Source organism: Leptonotus elevatus, chromosome 6, assembly GCF_054856555.1.
Source record: "Leptonotus elevatus isolate MCC_2025b chromosome 6, RoL_Lele_1.0, whole genome shotgun sequence".
NCBI classification, from domain to species: domain Eukaryota; kingdom Metazoa; phylum Chordata; class Actinopteri; order Syngnathiformes; family Syngnathidae; genus Leptonotus; species Leptonotus elevatus.
In genome coordinates this window covers 25,630,764-25,645,219 of record NC_141244.1, presented here as the reverse complement: position 1 = coordinate 25,645,219, position 14,456 = coordinate 25,630,764, and the positions used below count along the sequence as shown (strand labels likewise).

Below are 14,456 nucleotides of genomic sequence, written 5' to 3'. Positions count from 1 at the left end.
ACTGTCTTGCTGTGTGACTCGCTGGACTTTTTGAAGCCCTCTTAATGACAATACCGACGGCGGCCACTCACTTCTCACACTTCCCCTGCAGCAGGAAGTAGCCGCTGAGGCAGCTCTCGCACTTGTCGCCAACGCTGTTGTTCTGGCAGTTCACGCACACCGCGTTCTCCTCGGTGGGACCCTCGGGCACCCAGTTGTGGATCTGTTCAACAGGGCAAAAGCGTGAGAGACGACCGGAAATAAGAATGAGGAGCAAGTGACCACAGGTGGGAATATTTAATATTTCAATTCAAATGTATTTCACTCTGAAATAAAAGGAATGAAAGGGGACAGAAAGAAGTAAAAACTTGTTATATCTGCCCCCCTGATCAACACAAAATGAATGACAGCGAGCGAGACGCTTTCAATGTAACAATTCTACAGCATGTCCTTGTGCTATATACATTTGTCCAGTAATTGTGCTTTTATTAAAAAAAAAAAAAAAAAAAAAAAAAGAGCAATGATGATGACATTTCCGAATGAACAATACTGAGCTCTAAAAAAAATAAATAAAATAAAAATAAAAAATACAGATACAATGATAAGATTTTGTTTTACAAACCAGATTGTTCCACAAACTGACACTGAGTTAAAAATACATAGTTGTTTTTGCTTATGAAAAAATGTCTGTTCCTCTTAATTTGTACTCACTTTCCCTTTAAATTTTTAATTATCTATATTGGCTGGTAAAATTTCATTATAGGCTTTATAAATTATTTTAAGGCGGTTAAATTCCATCAATTCATTACATTTTTAAGGTTTTATTTCTATAAATAATGGATTAGTATGGTCTCTGTATCCAGTAAGTAAGAGTAAGTCACAAATGGTGCAAAACGTAAATTGAGTCAAGTCATCACTCGGGTTAGGCAAGTCCTACATTTTCTACATATTCCCACATTAACCACTTTCCACTCAGAATATGTCATTTGTTATCAGTACTAATCACATGTTCTTTTAATGGTCAAAAAACAATGTCTGGGTTGTCTATGACTATAATTTTTCTCTCAATCAAATTCATAACCAAGATGAAGTTTTTCATATACATTTTTTAACTAAAGGTGACAGTGCTTGCAGTCCATTGCCCCCTCATTTTTCGCTAAGCTCTTCAGTGTATATTTTTAAACAACGGATAAAAACATGTTTGTTTAGGCAGGCGGATAGATCTTTATTTGTGTTTATAGTAAATCCATCCATCCATCCATTTTCTGTACCGCTTGTCCTCACAAGGGTCGCGGGGGTTGCTGGAGCCTATCCCAGCTGGCTTCGGGCAGTAGGCGGGGTACACCTTGAACTGGTTGCCAGCCAATCGCAGGGCACACAGAGACGAACAACCATACTCACAATCGCACCTATGGACAATTTGGAGTGTCCAATTCACCTGCCATGCATGTTTTTGGAATGTGGGAGGAAACCGGAGTACCCGGAGAAAAGCCACGCAAGCACGGGGAGAACATGCAAACTCCACCCAGGAAGGTCAAAGCCCGGACTTGATCTCACAACCTTTGCACTGGGAGGCGGACGTGCTAACCAGTCATCCACCGTGCCGCTATTATTTATAGTAAATAGTAAGGTAAATTTATAGTAAATAAATAAATGTAAAAAATGGCTTAATTACTTATTTTAATGTTTGACCAGCTATTGGTGAGCTAAATTGTGAGATTAGATGTTTTTTGTGAATTTTTTAGTGGAGGATAAAGCTAGATATTGTAGTTATTGTGTCTCTTATCTTTGAGTGGCAAACCATCCATGTTGCCATTCTCCTTCTATATCAAAAATCGAATCCTTGAATCCAAATTGAATCATCTTTGGATCTCCGCCCATGATACAGTAATCGTCCACTATTAAATCGGGGGAATAGACCGAGCCCTGCCGCAAAATGTGAGTAAACTGGCAAACCCCTAAACAAACATCATCAATGGTTCCTTAGCACCAAGACAGCTTTTGGCACGCTCGCTACTCACGTTGTTGAGCTCCAGGGGAAAGCGGCGCGGGTTCTCTTGAGCCTTCTTGTGCTCATCGCGGGACAGACACAAAGCGCTGTTCCCCCGGCAGAACTCCCGGCACGGCCGGCAGGTTCCGCCGCCTTTGGCTGAGCCCACAAACAGCGGCTTGCACTTCTCGCAATGCTTGCCCTGCAATCAAGGGGAAGGCGAAAGCCTAAAAACACCTGGCGAGTGCGTGTTGCGTAAATCTTGTTCACTTACGATGGTGTTGTTGTGGCATTCGAGGCAAATGTCGGGCTTGGCGACGCTGGCGCAATTGCTGTGTTTGTTGCAGCTGCACTGGGAGGAGCAGTTGTCGCCCACGAAGCCAAAGTGACAGCGGCACACGCCGGGGGACACGCACGTCCCGTTCACACAGCCCTGCGCGCACACTGGCTCACACTGACCACTTACACTAGACACAAGAGAAAAAGGGGGGGGGGGGGATAAATAAAATTGGATATGCAGTACCCACCAACCAACTATTGACAACTTCACCTAGCAATTAAATGAACCTGCCGCTTATCAGAAGCCAAAACAAAATTGCAACAAGTCATGCATTGCCCCTTAAATCAGCTTATTTCAGTTATTAAGTGTGTAATTAATTCAAAACTGGGGAATTTTGCAAGAAAAAGATCAAGAAAATGCCAAACGCAGGCTCAGAATGAATCATTTTGATACTTGCTGAGTTCACGTGTTCCATGAATTGCTGAGGTCTGTCCTCATATCACGTCATGCAAGTTCACAGAGGCCTTTTTTCCCCAAAACCTTTTGGAGTAATCCTTAACTAATTTGCTCCGAAAAATTTATAAATACTTTCTAATTTCAAATATTAACAGTGTCCCAAAGACATATTTATAAGTTTTTTATGCTTTTTTTTTTTATTGGTGAACCTGTGCTAGAGCATACAGAAGGCTTTGTTGCAGCCTCTCAACTGCATAGAGCGGTAGAAGAAATAGTAGTTATTACACAAACGGCCAGCAGGTGGCAGCAGAGCAAAAGAGATCAACCAGGGTCATGTTGAAAAAAATCTATTTTACTCACAATTCTAAATAGATTTGTGAATAATGATGAAACTTAGCTATATTCTAATTCTAATTGCTGCAAAACGGAAACAGACAGAAATATAATTTTTTTCCTGGTGAAAGAAGAGACTCTAATCTTTCTTTTGGTAGGTTCCATGTTTTTATAGCAATCGAACACAATATTCTGTGGGACTCGCAAAATCAGTAAAAATCCAGTAAAACAGCTGGGAGCGAAGGGGGTCGCTTCAGTGCAACTTCAGGAGTGTTAACTTCAAGAGATTGCACTGTATCGCCACGCTTGACCAGTGAGCTGACCTGCTGAGTATGTAGCCTTGTTTACAAGTGCAGTGGTATCCTTGAGAAAGGTCATGGCAGTCCTGGGTACTGTTGCAGTGGTGATGGCCGTTAGCGCATTCGTCCTCCTCCGGACAGTGCAGGAAGGACCAGCTGCTGTTCCTCAGCGGACACACGCCCTCACTCACCCCTGCGAGGACAAAAGATGGTTACCATTTGGCCGAAAAGATTTTGGATCTAAAAATCAACTCTTCTCACCATTAAGCCCCCCTTGAAGGCAGTATCCCGCTCCATTTCCCCCGCGCGTGGCGCACCAGCCGCACTGAGGCCTGCCGATACACTGGGAGCACTGGGTGAGCTGGGAGCACTGGGGAGAGCAGGAGTCCCCGCCCGAGAGAAGACGACCGCACTGGCCGGCCTCACATCGCAGCGGCACGAACGACGGACTCATGCACTGCAGGAAGCAGACCAGAAGCAACTTCAGATTTATCCACTTTTGCTTTTTTCAACAGAAGCTAGAGAAAACTGTATATACAGTTGTGCTCATAAGTTTACGTATCCTGACAAGTTGTAAAATGTGTTGAGGTAATGTCACAGTTTAAACTAGTGTAAAAGGGGTTTCTGTCTGTAATTAACTCTGAGGGAAAACAAGAATTTAGTCACCCCATCCAATGTCGGAAAGGTGCAAAACGGCGATTTTACAAACATTGCAAAAGGCGCTTTTGTGTTTTTAATCACTTTTTAAGACAAAAGCGCACACGCAGCACTTATTTTGTCCGTCTTACCTGCTGCAGGGCCATGCTCCACACACACTGTTGCCAGCCGCCATCAGAGCCTCTGGAGCCCAGACATAGGGTGCAGTTGAGGAGGGTGTGGCAGGGCGGAGGGCACGGCAGTGGCGGTGAGGATTCCACCTGCATCGGCGAGACGTTGAGCAGGGCGTAGCTGAAGCAGGTCCAGTCATAGGTGGGGTTCACGCTCAGAATACGCCGCGTCTCGCCTGGTCAAACGAGACAATCAAGAGTGCTGAATGCTGTTTTCACAAGAATAGACAATTCAGATGGACGAATCGAGTTAGTTTACAAAAGCACAATCAGTGCTGACAAATTAGGGACTTTTCACATCTCTGCAGCAAAAAAAAAGAAAAAGACTAGTAGCGAGTTTAACTCATTTGCTCCCAAAAATGTATAAATACATTCTATTTTGAATATTACCATGCTACTATGTTTTTTATGCTAGAGAATACAGAAGGCTTTGATGCAGCCTCTCAACTGCAGAGAACGGTTGAAGAAATTGTAGTTATTACAAAAACGGACAGCAGGTCAGCAGAGCAAAAAACATCAACCAGGGCCATGTTGAAAAAAGCTCATTTACACACAGTTCTAAAGAGATTTGTAAATAATGATGAAACTTATTCTAATGCTAATTGCTGCAAAACAGAAACAGATAGAAATAATTTTTTTTTCCTGATGAAATAAGAGACTAATAATTATTTCGGTATATTTTTATAGCAATAGAACACAATATTCTGTGGGCCTTGCAAAATCAGTCAAAATCCAGTAAAACAGCCGGGAGTGAAGGGGGTTGCTTCAGTGAAAATAACTGGGAGTGAAAGAGTTCATTATCACTAAGGGAAAAAAACATCATTAGCGAATCATTTTCATACTGTTTTGTGTATAACAAGCCTGGTGACGATGGGTTAAAAAGAAGAGAAAGGCTCTTAGTTGCAATATTTGTGCCTTCTTTCACACAGGACCATGAATAAAGCCCTGCGAGTATTGAGATATTATCCATACACCATTTGTATTCAAAACTCCATTCATTTCTTAAAAGGTTTCTAAAACTGTGATTATGATGCTAATCATTAGCATGTCAATGTTCCTGTTTTACCATCGTATGTTAGCATTAAGCTAGCGGGCCCTGAAAACAAAAAACAAACCTTGTTTTGAAAAATCACAATAATGTGCTTTTTTTATTATTAAATAGGAGACTAGAAGAAAAAAAAAAGATAAAAAATGGAAGTCAGAATTTTGAAAATAAAAAAATCGAACCTTTATTTGAAGACCATATGGGTACCTGTACGTTTGAACTGGCGGGTCCACATGCATTTGCCCGACGCCGTGCACTTGGGGCAGTCGGAAGCCTCGCAGCTGGTTTCCGTGCAGTTGCTGGAGAGGAAGATCTCTCGCTGGTTGATGCGACAGTCGTGTTCGGACGTGCAGCTCACCGAGCTGCTGATGCAAGCCCCCTCGGGGCAGTTGGTGCACCACTTGCACTGGAAAGCATGCTGGAAAACCAAAACATAAAGATTTAACACAGAGAAGCCGCCGTGTGCGTTGGAGTTGCGATAGTGGGCGGGAACAACCTGCGTTGGACCGGAGAAAGTCTTGGGATGTCGGGCCAGGCATTCGCTGCAGGTCTTGAGTCTGCGGCACTGATATGGTTGGCGAGGGGTTGGCGAACAGGGTGACTGGCCAGTGAAACACCCCATTCTATTTGGAAGGATGGAAGGAATTAATGTTGTTGTACATAAGCTTGACAATACAGTCGACTACAGCGTTACCGTTCGGCACTATCGGAAGATGCGCAGGCCCCTCGGCACCAAACGCAGCTGCCGGTGGTAGTGTTACAGGTCTCCGGCGTGGCCATCACGGCGCAGGGGTCGGCGGGCACCGTTAGGTTCAGAAGCCGTCCCAAGGTGACCCCATTGAAGCCCCCCGATAAGAAGAGGCTGCCGCCCCAGCTGGTCATGGCGAGGGACACCGAGCGATTAACCGAGTCGCCAATAGCGGAGTCTGGGCGATGCAGATGTGGCGTTAGGACAAAAGGCCGTCAATAAGGAAGAGGCAGAGAAACAAGATGGATTACCTGTTTGTATCCAGGTGTTACAGTTGATCTGGTACAAGCACACAGAGTTGCTATAATCCTCGGCTTCCGTCCGTCCCCCGACGATAACCATGGTGTCTTTCATCAGGGCTGCAGCGTGGAAGAAACGGGAGAGCGGCTGCAAAAGAAATTAAGTGAAATAGCAAAAATGGATAAGTGATTTTTTTTTTTTATGGCTTGCTCCTTGTGGTGCCTGCACACCCCTCCATTGTGCAATTAAACAACCTAGTAAATCTTTAGTTATCGATCAATCTCTACTTCTGAAAAATGCGTCAGCAAGCGAGCCATTAATGAATTTTGACACATTGTGAAATCACAGCTTGTGTAATTTATATAATACTCCCCTCTAAACATCTCAATTATAGGTTATTCATACTAAGGCAGCAGATAATTACTATAATTTTAAAATGTTTTATTTTAATAGACTGAAATGTATTACTAATATTATTGTTTTCCATAAATTGGTTATGATTCAGTTACTGTTTGGGTCCATAACTATGGCGGTCTCATGTTATATTATTTCAAGCTGCATATTGCTGTTTTTATTTCCATTTATATGAATGTTTTTGTATTTAAATTTTGAATGATATTTTTTACATTAGTCTTCATTTTCACTTTTATTTATTTATTATTTTGCCAGTTTTGGTCCTCCATAAATAGCATGTCAGAAAACAGATCATAAAAGTTGCACATTATTTTCCAAAGCAAAAACTTGAGTTTTCTTATTCTTATTATTTCTTATTTTGATTACACAAACACAAAGAATCCACCTGCTTTTATGGAATATGTTATTTAAAACACCTGAAAACGGCTTTAAATTGTGACCTAAACAAACATTGTATGGTACATCTTGCTTGCAAATTTGACAACCGGAAGGTGGCTCTCCTTACCTTATTACCCTGCGAGGGTACCAGGAGCGACCACGTGAAGTTGGGGTAGTACAAGCTATAAAGCTCTCCCGATGGCTCCACAGCCTCCACGTGAAAACGATACCCTCCAAACACATAGATGGCGTCAGTCTGCTCGTGGTAAACGGCCGAGTGGCCGTATAAGCCCGTCGGCGGCGTGCCGGTGTGCGCCGCGATGGTCCAGTTTCCGGTGTGAGGGCTGAACTCAAGCAGGTGGTGGTTGAAGCCGTTTTCTGGAGAGTAACCGCCAATCAAGAGCACAGAGTTGTCCCGACGCACTGTCAGCGTGTGGCCCGCCACCGGGGGAAGCACTGAGCTCTGTCACAGAGGGTTGCCATTAGGGGAACTATAACCACTTTGAGGTCTCAATACAGCAACAAGCTCGTTTCGCTACCTTGTGCTCTCTCCAGACCAAACTGCTGAGGTTGAGACTCCAATTGTCCATGGCAACAGAGTGCTGAGTGACTCCGCCCACTACCAGCATGCAGCTGTGACTGGTTCCCTTTTCGTGGCTGCTCAGCAGGGCGGCGGCGTGGTGATAACGAGGGGCCGGTGTGGAACCCTCGTCTGCCGAACTCGTCAACATTTGAGTCCAACGGCGCTCTAACACGGAATATCTCAAATGAGAAAAAAAAAAACTGTGTTAACATTCACCTATAGACAATTGAGGATACAGCAATTCCTTTGACATCGGCTTCATAAAATCTATATTGCATGCCCAGGTAAAGTTTTAAACAATTACTAATAATCATAACTGTTCTCTTCATTAGGGAGGAAAAGTGAGAAAACAATATTTGGGGAAATAAAGTACAAAATATTTTAAGTATTACTTAATACACAACAATATTGCTGATGTGACTGCTAAGCTACCTGTAAATATTTCCTAGAATGCCCTCTGAGAGAGAGAGTCCCCCATACATCCAAAGGTTGCCATGAGGTCCCGAAACCAGAGAGTGGCCCATTCTGTGGAGAAACCTGTGGGCCTGGTTCTGTGGAGCAAAAAGTGTGTCTAAATGTGTGGTATTACATTGGATTAAAGTGTTTATTGCATTGATGTATTTATGCTTGTACCACTGTCAGTTGCGGGTCCAGCAGCGTCTCCCAGATCAGGCTGTTGGAATCTCGAGGGACTGAGCAGTCAGAGCCGGCCCAGTTCTCTGAGCACACACACACTCCCAGGTTCTGAGAGAAGCAGAAGATAATGACACTTAAATAAAATACTCAATACAACAAAATAAAATCAGCAGAAATTGTTTGTTGACGTAATGCCTGATTCGTGGAGTACAAAGCTAAAGAACAGTCCTGCCGGTCCGGCCAAAAAAGCAGTTAATCTAGAAGTAAAATGTAAATGAATAAAAACATAAGTTCTAAACACTAACCTTTAATCATTAATATTAACTAATTTGCTCCCAAAAACTTTAAAATATTTTCTATTTTAAATATTACCATGCTCCCAAAGATGTATTTTTATGTTTTTTTTATGCTAGAGCATACAGAAGGCTTTGATGCAGCCTCTGAACTGAAGAGGGATGCTTGAAGAATGGTAATTGTTACAAAAATGGCCAGCAGGTGGCAGCGGGAGTATAAGAGATCAATCATGGCCATGTTTCAACAAGCTGCTTTCCTCACTGTTTTAAAAAGATTTGTGAATAATGATGAAACTTAGCTATATTCTAATGCTAATTGCTGCAAAACGGAAACAGATAGAAATATAATCTTTCTCTTGAGGAAAGAAGAGACTCTAATCTTCTGGTACGTACCATGTTTTTATAGCAATAGAACACAATATTCTGTGGGCCTTGCAAAAATCAGTCAAAATCAAGAAAAACAGCCAGGAGCGAAAAGGGGGAATGGCTGGGAGTGAATGAGTTAAGTACAACACAACTTTTAACCACAAGTAATACAAAGAAGCAGGAGGAACGGAGCTGAGATTCAAACCCGGAACATCAGAACTCTGACACAGAAGCAACAACCACTAATACATCAATTAATGTAAACCTACAATCACGCTACTTACTATATTACAAGTTCCTCGGCCCTCTGCAACTCCACAGTCTTGGGGACAAACGGCTCGGTCACAGTGGGGGCCCCCATACCCCGGGGGGCACTGGCAAAGCCCGCCTTGGCACTGCGCGCCACCCGGACATGCGGGCGTCCCGTTGTCGCCCTCGTCGGAAATGTGGCGACACCGTCGCACCCAGAAAGACGCATTGAAGCCTTGCGGTTTGTTCGACGACACGTTGGCCTCGAAGTAGACAGAGATCACACCTGGTGGGCGGGAGATGGGGTGCGCAGAGAGGGGGGGGGGGGTGTCACGCATATGTGCTCAGCTGGTTAAACATAAGGATTACATACGGGATACCTGAGGTGGCCTCGACGGTGATAGGCTGCGTCCTTGTGGTGCCGCAAAAGGCGCCAATCAGGTTATGGTCCGAATGTACGACGCCGTTGTCCAGGAAACGCGGAAGGCCATCGAACACATACACATATGAGCTCTGGAAAATAAACACAGTGGATATCAAAAGTCTACACACCCCCTTCAGACACCAGGTTTTAAAACTTAAGTTCTATTTCATCCCCCCCGACCGCCGTCCGGGACTCATAGAACCGTAGTTACAGTCGTAACGTTTGTTTTATTTGAGCTAAAAAAACATGATGCTAACTCACTTTGCAGAGTGTATGGGAGTCGGGGTGCAGCGTGAGGGCAACAGGTGGACACGACTGCCTGGGGAGACAAGGCGCCAGGCTCTCGGTCACTGACAGGACCCACAGGCAATGAGAGAGTCCACCTTTCCCTTCGCTGCCACTTTGCCAGCCCAGGGATGAGGAAAGAGGTACGGCAGTGGACGAGGAGGTGGAGGAGAGCAGCACAGAGCGACCCTGGCACTGGCGGTAGCATGTCCCATTATTCCTAAAGGTGGGAGCAAATATGTTAGCATAGACCGGCTAGTATGTGCTACTGTGTTTATGATGTTGAAAACACACAGAAATGAAACAAGACAATGTAGTTTGCCTTAAGAAAATGATGCGAGTCAATAGATAAGAACAGGGAGCATCTATGCGACTTGCCAAATAGTGAGCCCGCATTTATCTCTATTACTTTTACCATTTTTGTAGCTCATTTTATACCTTTACAATAGTGCTCCTTTATGGCAATTGGATATGGCAGTAATTCTCAAAGTGTGAAACTCCAGTAGTACATGAAAGAATCACAGAATCAAATATTCAGAATTTTGCAAGCAAAAATGTGAACTTCATAATTTATTTAAAACTTTTTTTTTTTTAAATACTTTTAAATGTGTTTAAAGTGTGTATGTGGGGGGGGTATTTTTTTCCTGTAGTTTAAAAGAAAAAAATATATGGTTAATTTTGCAGTGGATGGGTTTGGAAGATATCCTCCACGCTAAACAGGGATTTATTGTATTTGTAAAAGTTTCACTTACCTGGGGTCACCGTAGTAACCAGGCAGGCAGGACTCACAGCGCAGTCCCTGAGTGTTATGTGTGCAGTAGCACTGGCCTGTCTGGTTGTGGCAGTATCCTTGCAGCGGGTCGCCGTGGCCGTTACACTCGCACTGCACGCATCCACCGCCGCCGGCCAAGGCCGAGCCGAAGCTCCCCGGGCGACAGTGTTCACAGTGGAGCCCTGTGGTCCAGTCTGAAAAGAGAAACCAGGGAAAATTCAGCTCTGCAAGAACTGGAAGGAAATAAAATCATCTTTTTGAGGTTCAACCTTGGCATTCGTCGCAAATTCCTGGCGCGGTGATACAGGTGGAGTGAAAGTTGCAGCCGCAGTCCACATCACACTCGACGCCGCTCAGAACCAGAGTGGCCGGATCGGATGTCCAACCCAGCGAGCATTCGCACTCGAAGCGTGGGCTGCCGCTGCACTGACCCTCCCTGCACTCATTGTAACACCTGCAGGGGGAGGAGGTTTCCGTTAAAACATCTGGACTTCACATGGGCCATAGATTGGAAAATTGACTTTTAAATGGCTTGTATAAAAAGAGTTTGGTCTCTTCGTTTCTGGATCAGGCGCTGTCACAAACAAACAGCCAAAAATCCAAGAGTAAATGACTGCCATCAAAAAAAGGTTCATAGTTGCTAATAATTGCTTGCAAAATCTACTTCATTCTATAGTAGAAATATGTTCGAGTTTAAATATGATCATGCTCCCAAAGACGTATTTATACGTTGTTGTTGGGTTTTTTTTATGCTAGAGCATACAAAAGGCTTTGATGCAGCCTCTGAAATGAAGAAAATGCATGAAGAAATTGTAGATATTACAAAAACGGCCAGCAGGTGGCAGTAGAGCATAAGAGCTCAACCAGGGCCATGTTGCAACAAACTCTTTTTTGCAACAGATTTGTGAATAATGATGAAACTTATATTCTAATACTAATTTCTGCAAAACAGAAACAGATAGAACTATACATATACAAATATATATTTTTCCTGATGAAAGAAGAGACTCTAATCTTTCTTTTGGTAGGTTCCATGTTTATATAGCCATAGAACACAATATTCTGTGTGCCGGCTTTGCAAAATCAGTCAAAATCCAGTAAAACAGCCGGGAGCGAAGGGGGTTGCTTCAGGCAAAATGGCTGCCAGTGAATGAGTTAATTGCACCATCTTAGCCTGGCAGTGGGTTTGTGTGTGTGTGTGTGTGTGTGTGTGTGTGTGTGTGTGTGTGTGTGTGTGTGTGTGTGTGTGTGTGTGTGTGTGTGTGTGTGTGTGGGTGGAACAAACTAATAAAATGTTGCCGGAAACCTTACATCCATTTTCAGAACTGCTTATCCTCCTTTCAGATTAATAAGGTCTTACGTCTGGTTGCAGTGCAAAGTGCCATCCCCCGTGTAGCCTCGTTCGCAGTGGCACTCGTACGAGGTGGGGGTGTTGATGCAGGTGGCGAAGGGGTGACAGTTGTGGAGGCCCAGGCGGCATTCTTCGACATCAGGACAAGAGGGGTAGGACCACACGGCGTCTTGCTCTTCGACCTCCATGCGCTCCATCTCCATCTCCAAGTCCATGTCCAGCAGACGAGGCGGGGCAGAGGTTTGCGGCTCAGGGCTGGAAAATAAAAATAAATCATCATTCAAATCATCTTGTTTCTTTTCTGTGGTCGCGGGTAAGCTGGAACTTACTTAGCAGCTCGGGCTTCAGCTACGGCCACGCTGCAGTTAAACACAGATGGGTCGTCCATTCCAGCCCAATCGCCTCGCAAACATCTTAAGAAATGAAATGATAACGTGAAAAAATAATATCACCACATGACGTCACTTTGCTGTCAACTTTACTTACTTTCCAATGGTGGGGTTGTTGTAGTCGCCACACCAGCCGCACTGGAACGTTCGCAGACAGTTGGTGCAAGTGTTTAAAGCGGAACATTGCTTACACTGCGGAACCGAATGCACACTGGCAAGACACGAAATAGCAACATTAAGATCATGAACACAATTCAGGTGTGCTTGACAAGTGTTGTGTGATTTCTACCTGTCATACCAGTCCCTGCACTCTCCATAAGGGTACTTAGTGAGATAGGCGGCAAAATAGAAGCAGGCCTGCGCGGATTCGCACCAAGCACACTGGCTGGAGTTGGACAGGCACTCGGAACACGTCTTCCGCCTTAATGGAGCGAATATAAACATCATGAGAGTATGTTGCAAAACAGTTTCACTAATCAGTCTATTGGGACTATTATCATGATCATCTTACTGGTTGCACACTCGGGGACAGGCTGCTGGGTGGCGTATGGAGCCCTCGAGGCGTCCTCTCCTGCTGCACTGGTAGTCGCCTTTCTTGCTGGAGTTGATCTGCCACTCGCAGTAAGGGTCCTGCAGGAGGACAATGTCAGCTTTGGATGAGGACGTTCTAAATTAAAATCCGGGTCGTCGTCTAACACTGCTTTGGAGGGAAAATTAACTGAATGACATTTTAAAAAGCCTTGAGATTTGTGGAATCTGTTTAAACTTTCAAAATAGGAAAAGTATTAGGGCCACAAAGTAACAGCATTAAAATAATAATAATAATAATAAAAGATGCTTTCATGACTTGACTTTTTGTTAGTAATACTTCTAAGCATTTTTTAAACTAATTCGCTTCAAATAATGTATAAATACGTTCTATTTTAAATGTTTTAAGTGTCCCAAAGACGTTTTTGTTATTTGTTTTTTCATGCTAGAGCATACAAAAGGCTTTTTGATGCAGCCTCTCAACTGCAAAGAATGGTTGAAGAAATGGTACGCAAACAGCCAGCAGGTGGCAGCAGAGCAAAAGAGATCAACCAGGGCCATGTTGAAAAAAAGCTAGTTTTAATTGAATAATTGAATAATGATGAAACTTAGCTATATTCTAATGCTAATTGCTGAAAAATGGAAACAGACACAAATATACTTTTTCATGATGAAAGAAGACACTAATTATTTCGGTAGGTTCCATGTTTTTATAGCAATAGAAGACAATATTCTGCCAGCCTTGCAATTCAGCCAAAATCCAGTAAAACAGCCGGGAGTGAAGGGGATTGCTTCAGTGAAAATGGCTGGGAGTGAATGAGTTAACAATACTTTGACTTCATTCTCATTGAAATACTTTTTTCTTGCAAAATTATGCCTTAAATTTAGACTTTATTTTTGTGTGAAATGTATTATATCTCTAAAATTCACACGTGCAAAATTTTGTGCCGTCTTGAACGCATACCTGAGTACAAGCCGAGCAGTCCCTGTATTCTTCACACAGTGTGCAATGTTGGGGTGCCAGCAGCAGATGGCGCTGTGCCATCTCTCCCATTCCTTCTCCCAGCTCTCCCTCAGGGCAGGGCTCCAGCTCAGGGCCCCGAAGCATGCATCGGGACAGGGATGGGCACCAGCCGCAAGACTGGTCCGACAGACAGGCCAAACAGGACGTGTAGCCTGAACAGGAGCCTGAGCGAAAGGGCTCCAGGAAGAGGAAGGAGATTTCCTGGAGTTCAGGAGGAGATAAGATGAGATGAAGTTACTGTTTCAGAGAGAAATAGGAAGATAAATTATACTCACGCTCCCTCCTGGCAGAGTTCTGTTCCAGATGAGGGCCATCTCACTGGTCTGCCCCGAGCCCGAATTGTTGAGGTAGCCCTCGGCCTGGACCAGGTAATGGTTGCCTCTGGTCAGGTTGGAGAACAGCTTACTCCCATCGGGGCGAGACAGCAGCTTCAATTCTTTCTCCTGCTGAGCTGCCCAACGACCCACCACCTCCTGCTCGGAGACAACAACAAAAAAACGGCGATGTCTATTCGACCAGTGGTAAGCAAACTACGACCGACAAGAGCATATTTGATCTGGCTCGCCT

At 44.1% G+C, this 14,456-nt stretch overlaps 1 protein-coding gene across 2 annotated transcripts in view; it reads right to left on the bottom strand.

Moving 5' to 3' along the window:
- megf8 (multiple EGF-like-domains 8) overlaps positions 1 to 14,456 on the bottom strand; it is a 30,097-nt gene that overhangs the window by 5,006 nt on the left and 10,635 nt on the right. For both annotated transcript variants that reach the window (XM_086077737.1, XM_086077738.1), the window contains exons 16-41: positions 14,165 to 14,362; positions 13,830 to 14,090; positions 12,849 to 12,967; positions 12,627 to 12,758; positions 12,435 to 12,548; positions 12,278 to 12,361; positions 11,958 to 12,203; positions 10,867 to 11,051; positions 10,578 to 10,791; positions 9,802 to 10,045; positions 9,497 to 9,629; positions 9,152 to 9,402; positions 8,206 to 8,316; positions 8,005 to 8,123; positions 7,529 to 7,751; positions 7,117 to 7,452; positions 6,209 to 6,344; positions 5,904 to 6,135; positions 5,706 to 5,832; positions 5,417 to 5,627; positions 4,126 to 4,340; positions 3,599 to 3,794; positions 3,362 to 3,530; positions 2,244 to 2,436; positions 2,001 to 2,171; positions 72 to 202 (exon numbers count right to left, since the gene is read on the bottom strand). In XM_086077737.1, the coding sequence (XP_085933863.1) occupies positions 72 to 202; positions 2,001 to 2,171; positions 2,244 to 2,436; positions 3,362 to 3,530; positions 3,599 to 3,794; positions 4,126 to 4,340; positions 5,417 to 5,627; positions 5,706 to 5,832; positions 5,904 to 6,135; positions 6,209 to 6,344; positions 7,117 to 7,452; positions 7,529 to 7,751; positions 8,005 to 8,123; positions 8,206 to 8,316; positions 9,152 to 9,402; positions 9,497 to 9,629; positions 9,802 to 10,045; positions 10,578 to 10,791; positions 10,867 to 11,051; positions 11,958 to 12,203; positions 12,278 to 12,361; positions 12,435 to 12,548; positions 12,627 to 12,758; positions 12,849 to 12,967; positions 13,830 to 14,090; positions 14,165 to 14,362 (4,751 nt within the window). The remainder of the gene's footprint in view (positions 1 to 71; positions 203 to 2,000; positions 2,172 to 2,243; positions 2,437 to 3,361; positions 3,531 to 3,598; positions 3,795 to 4,125; positions 4,341 to 5,416; positions 5,628 to 5,705; positions 5,833 to 5,903; positions 6,136 to 6,208; positions 6,345 to 7,116; positions 7,453 to 7,528; positions 7,752 to 8,004; positions 8,124 to 8,205; positions 8,317 to 9,151; positions 9,403 to 9,496; positions 9,630 to 9,801; positions 10,046 to 10,577; positions 10,792 to 10,866; positions 11,052 to 11,957; positions 12,204 to 12,277; positions 12,362 to 12,434; positions 12,549 to 12,626; positions 12,759 to 12,848; positions 12,968 to 13,829; positions 14,091 to 14,164; positions 14,363 to 14,456) is intronic.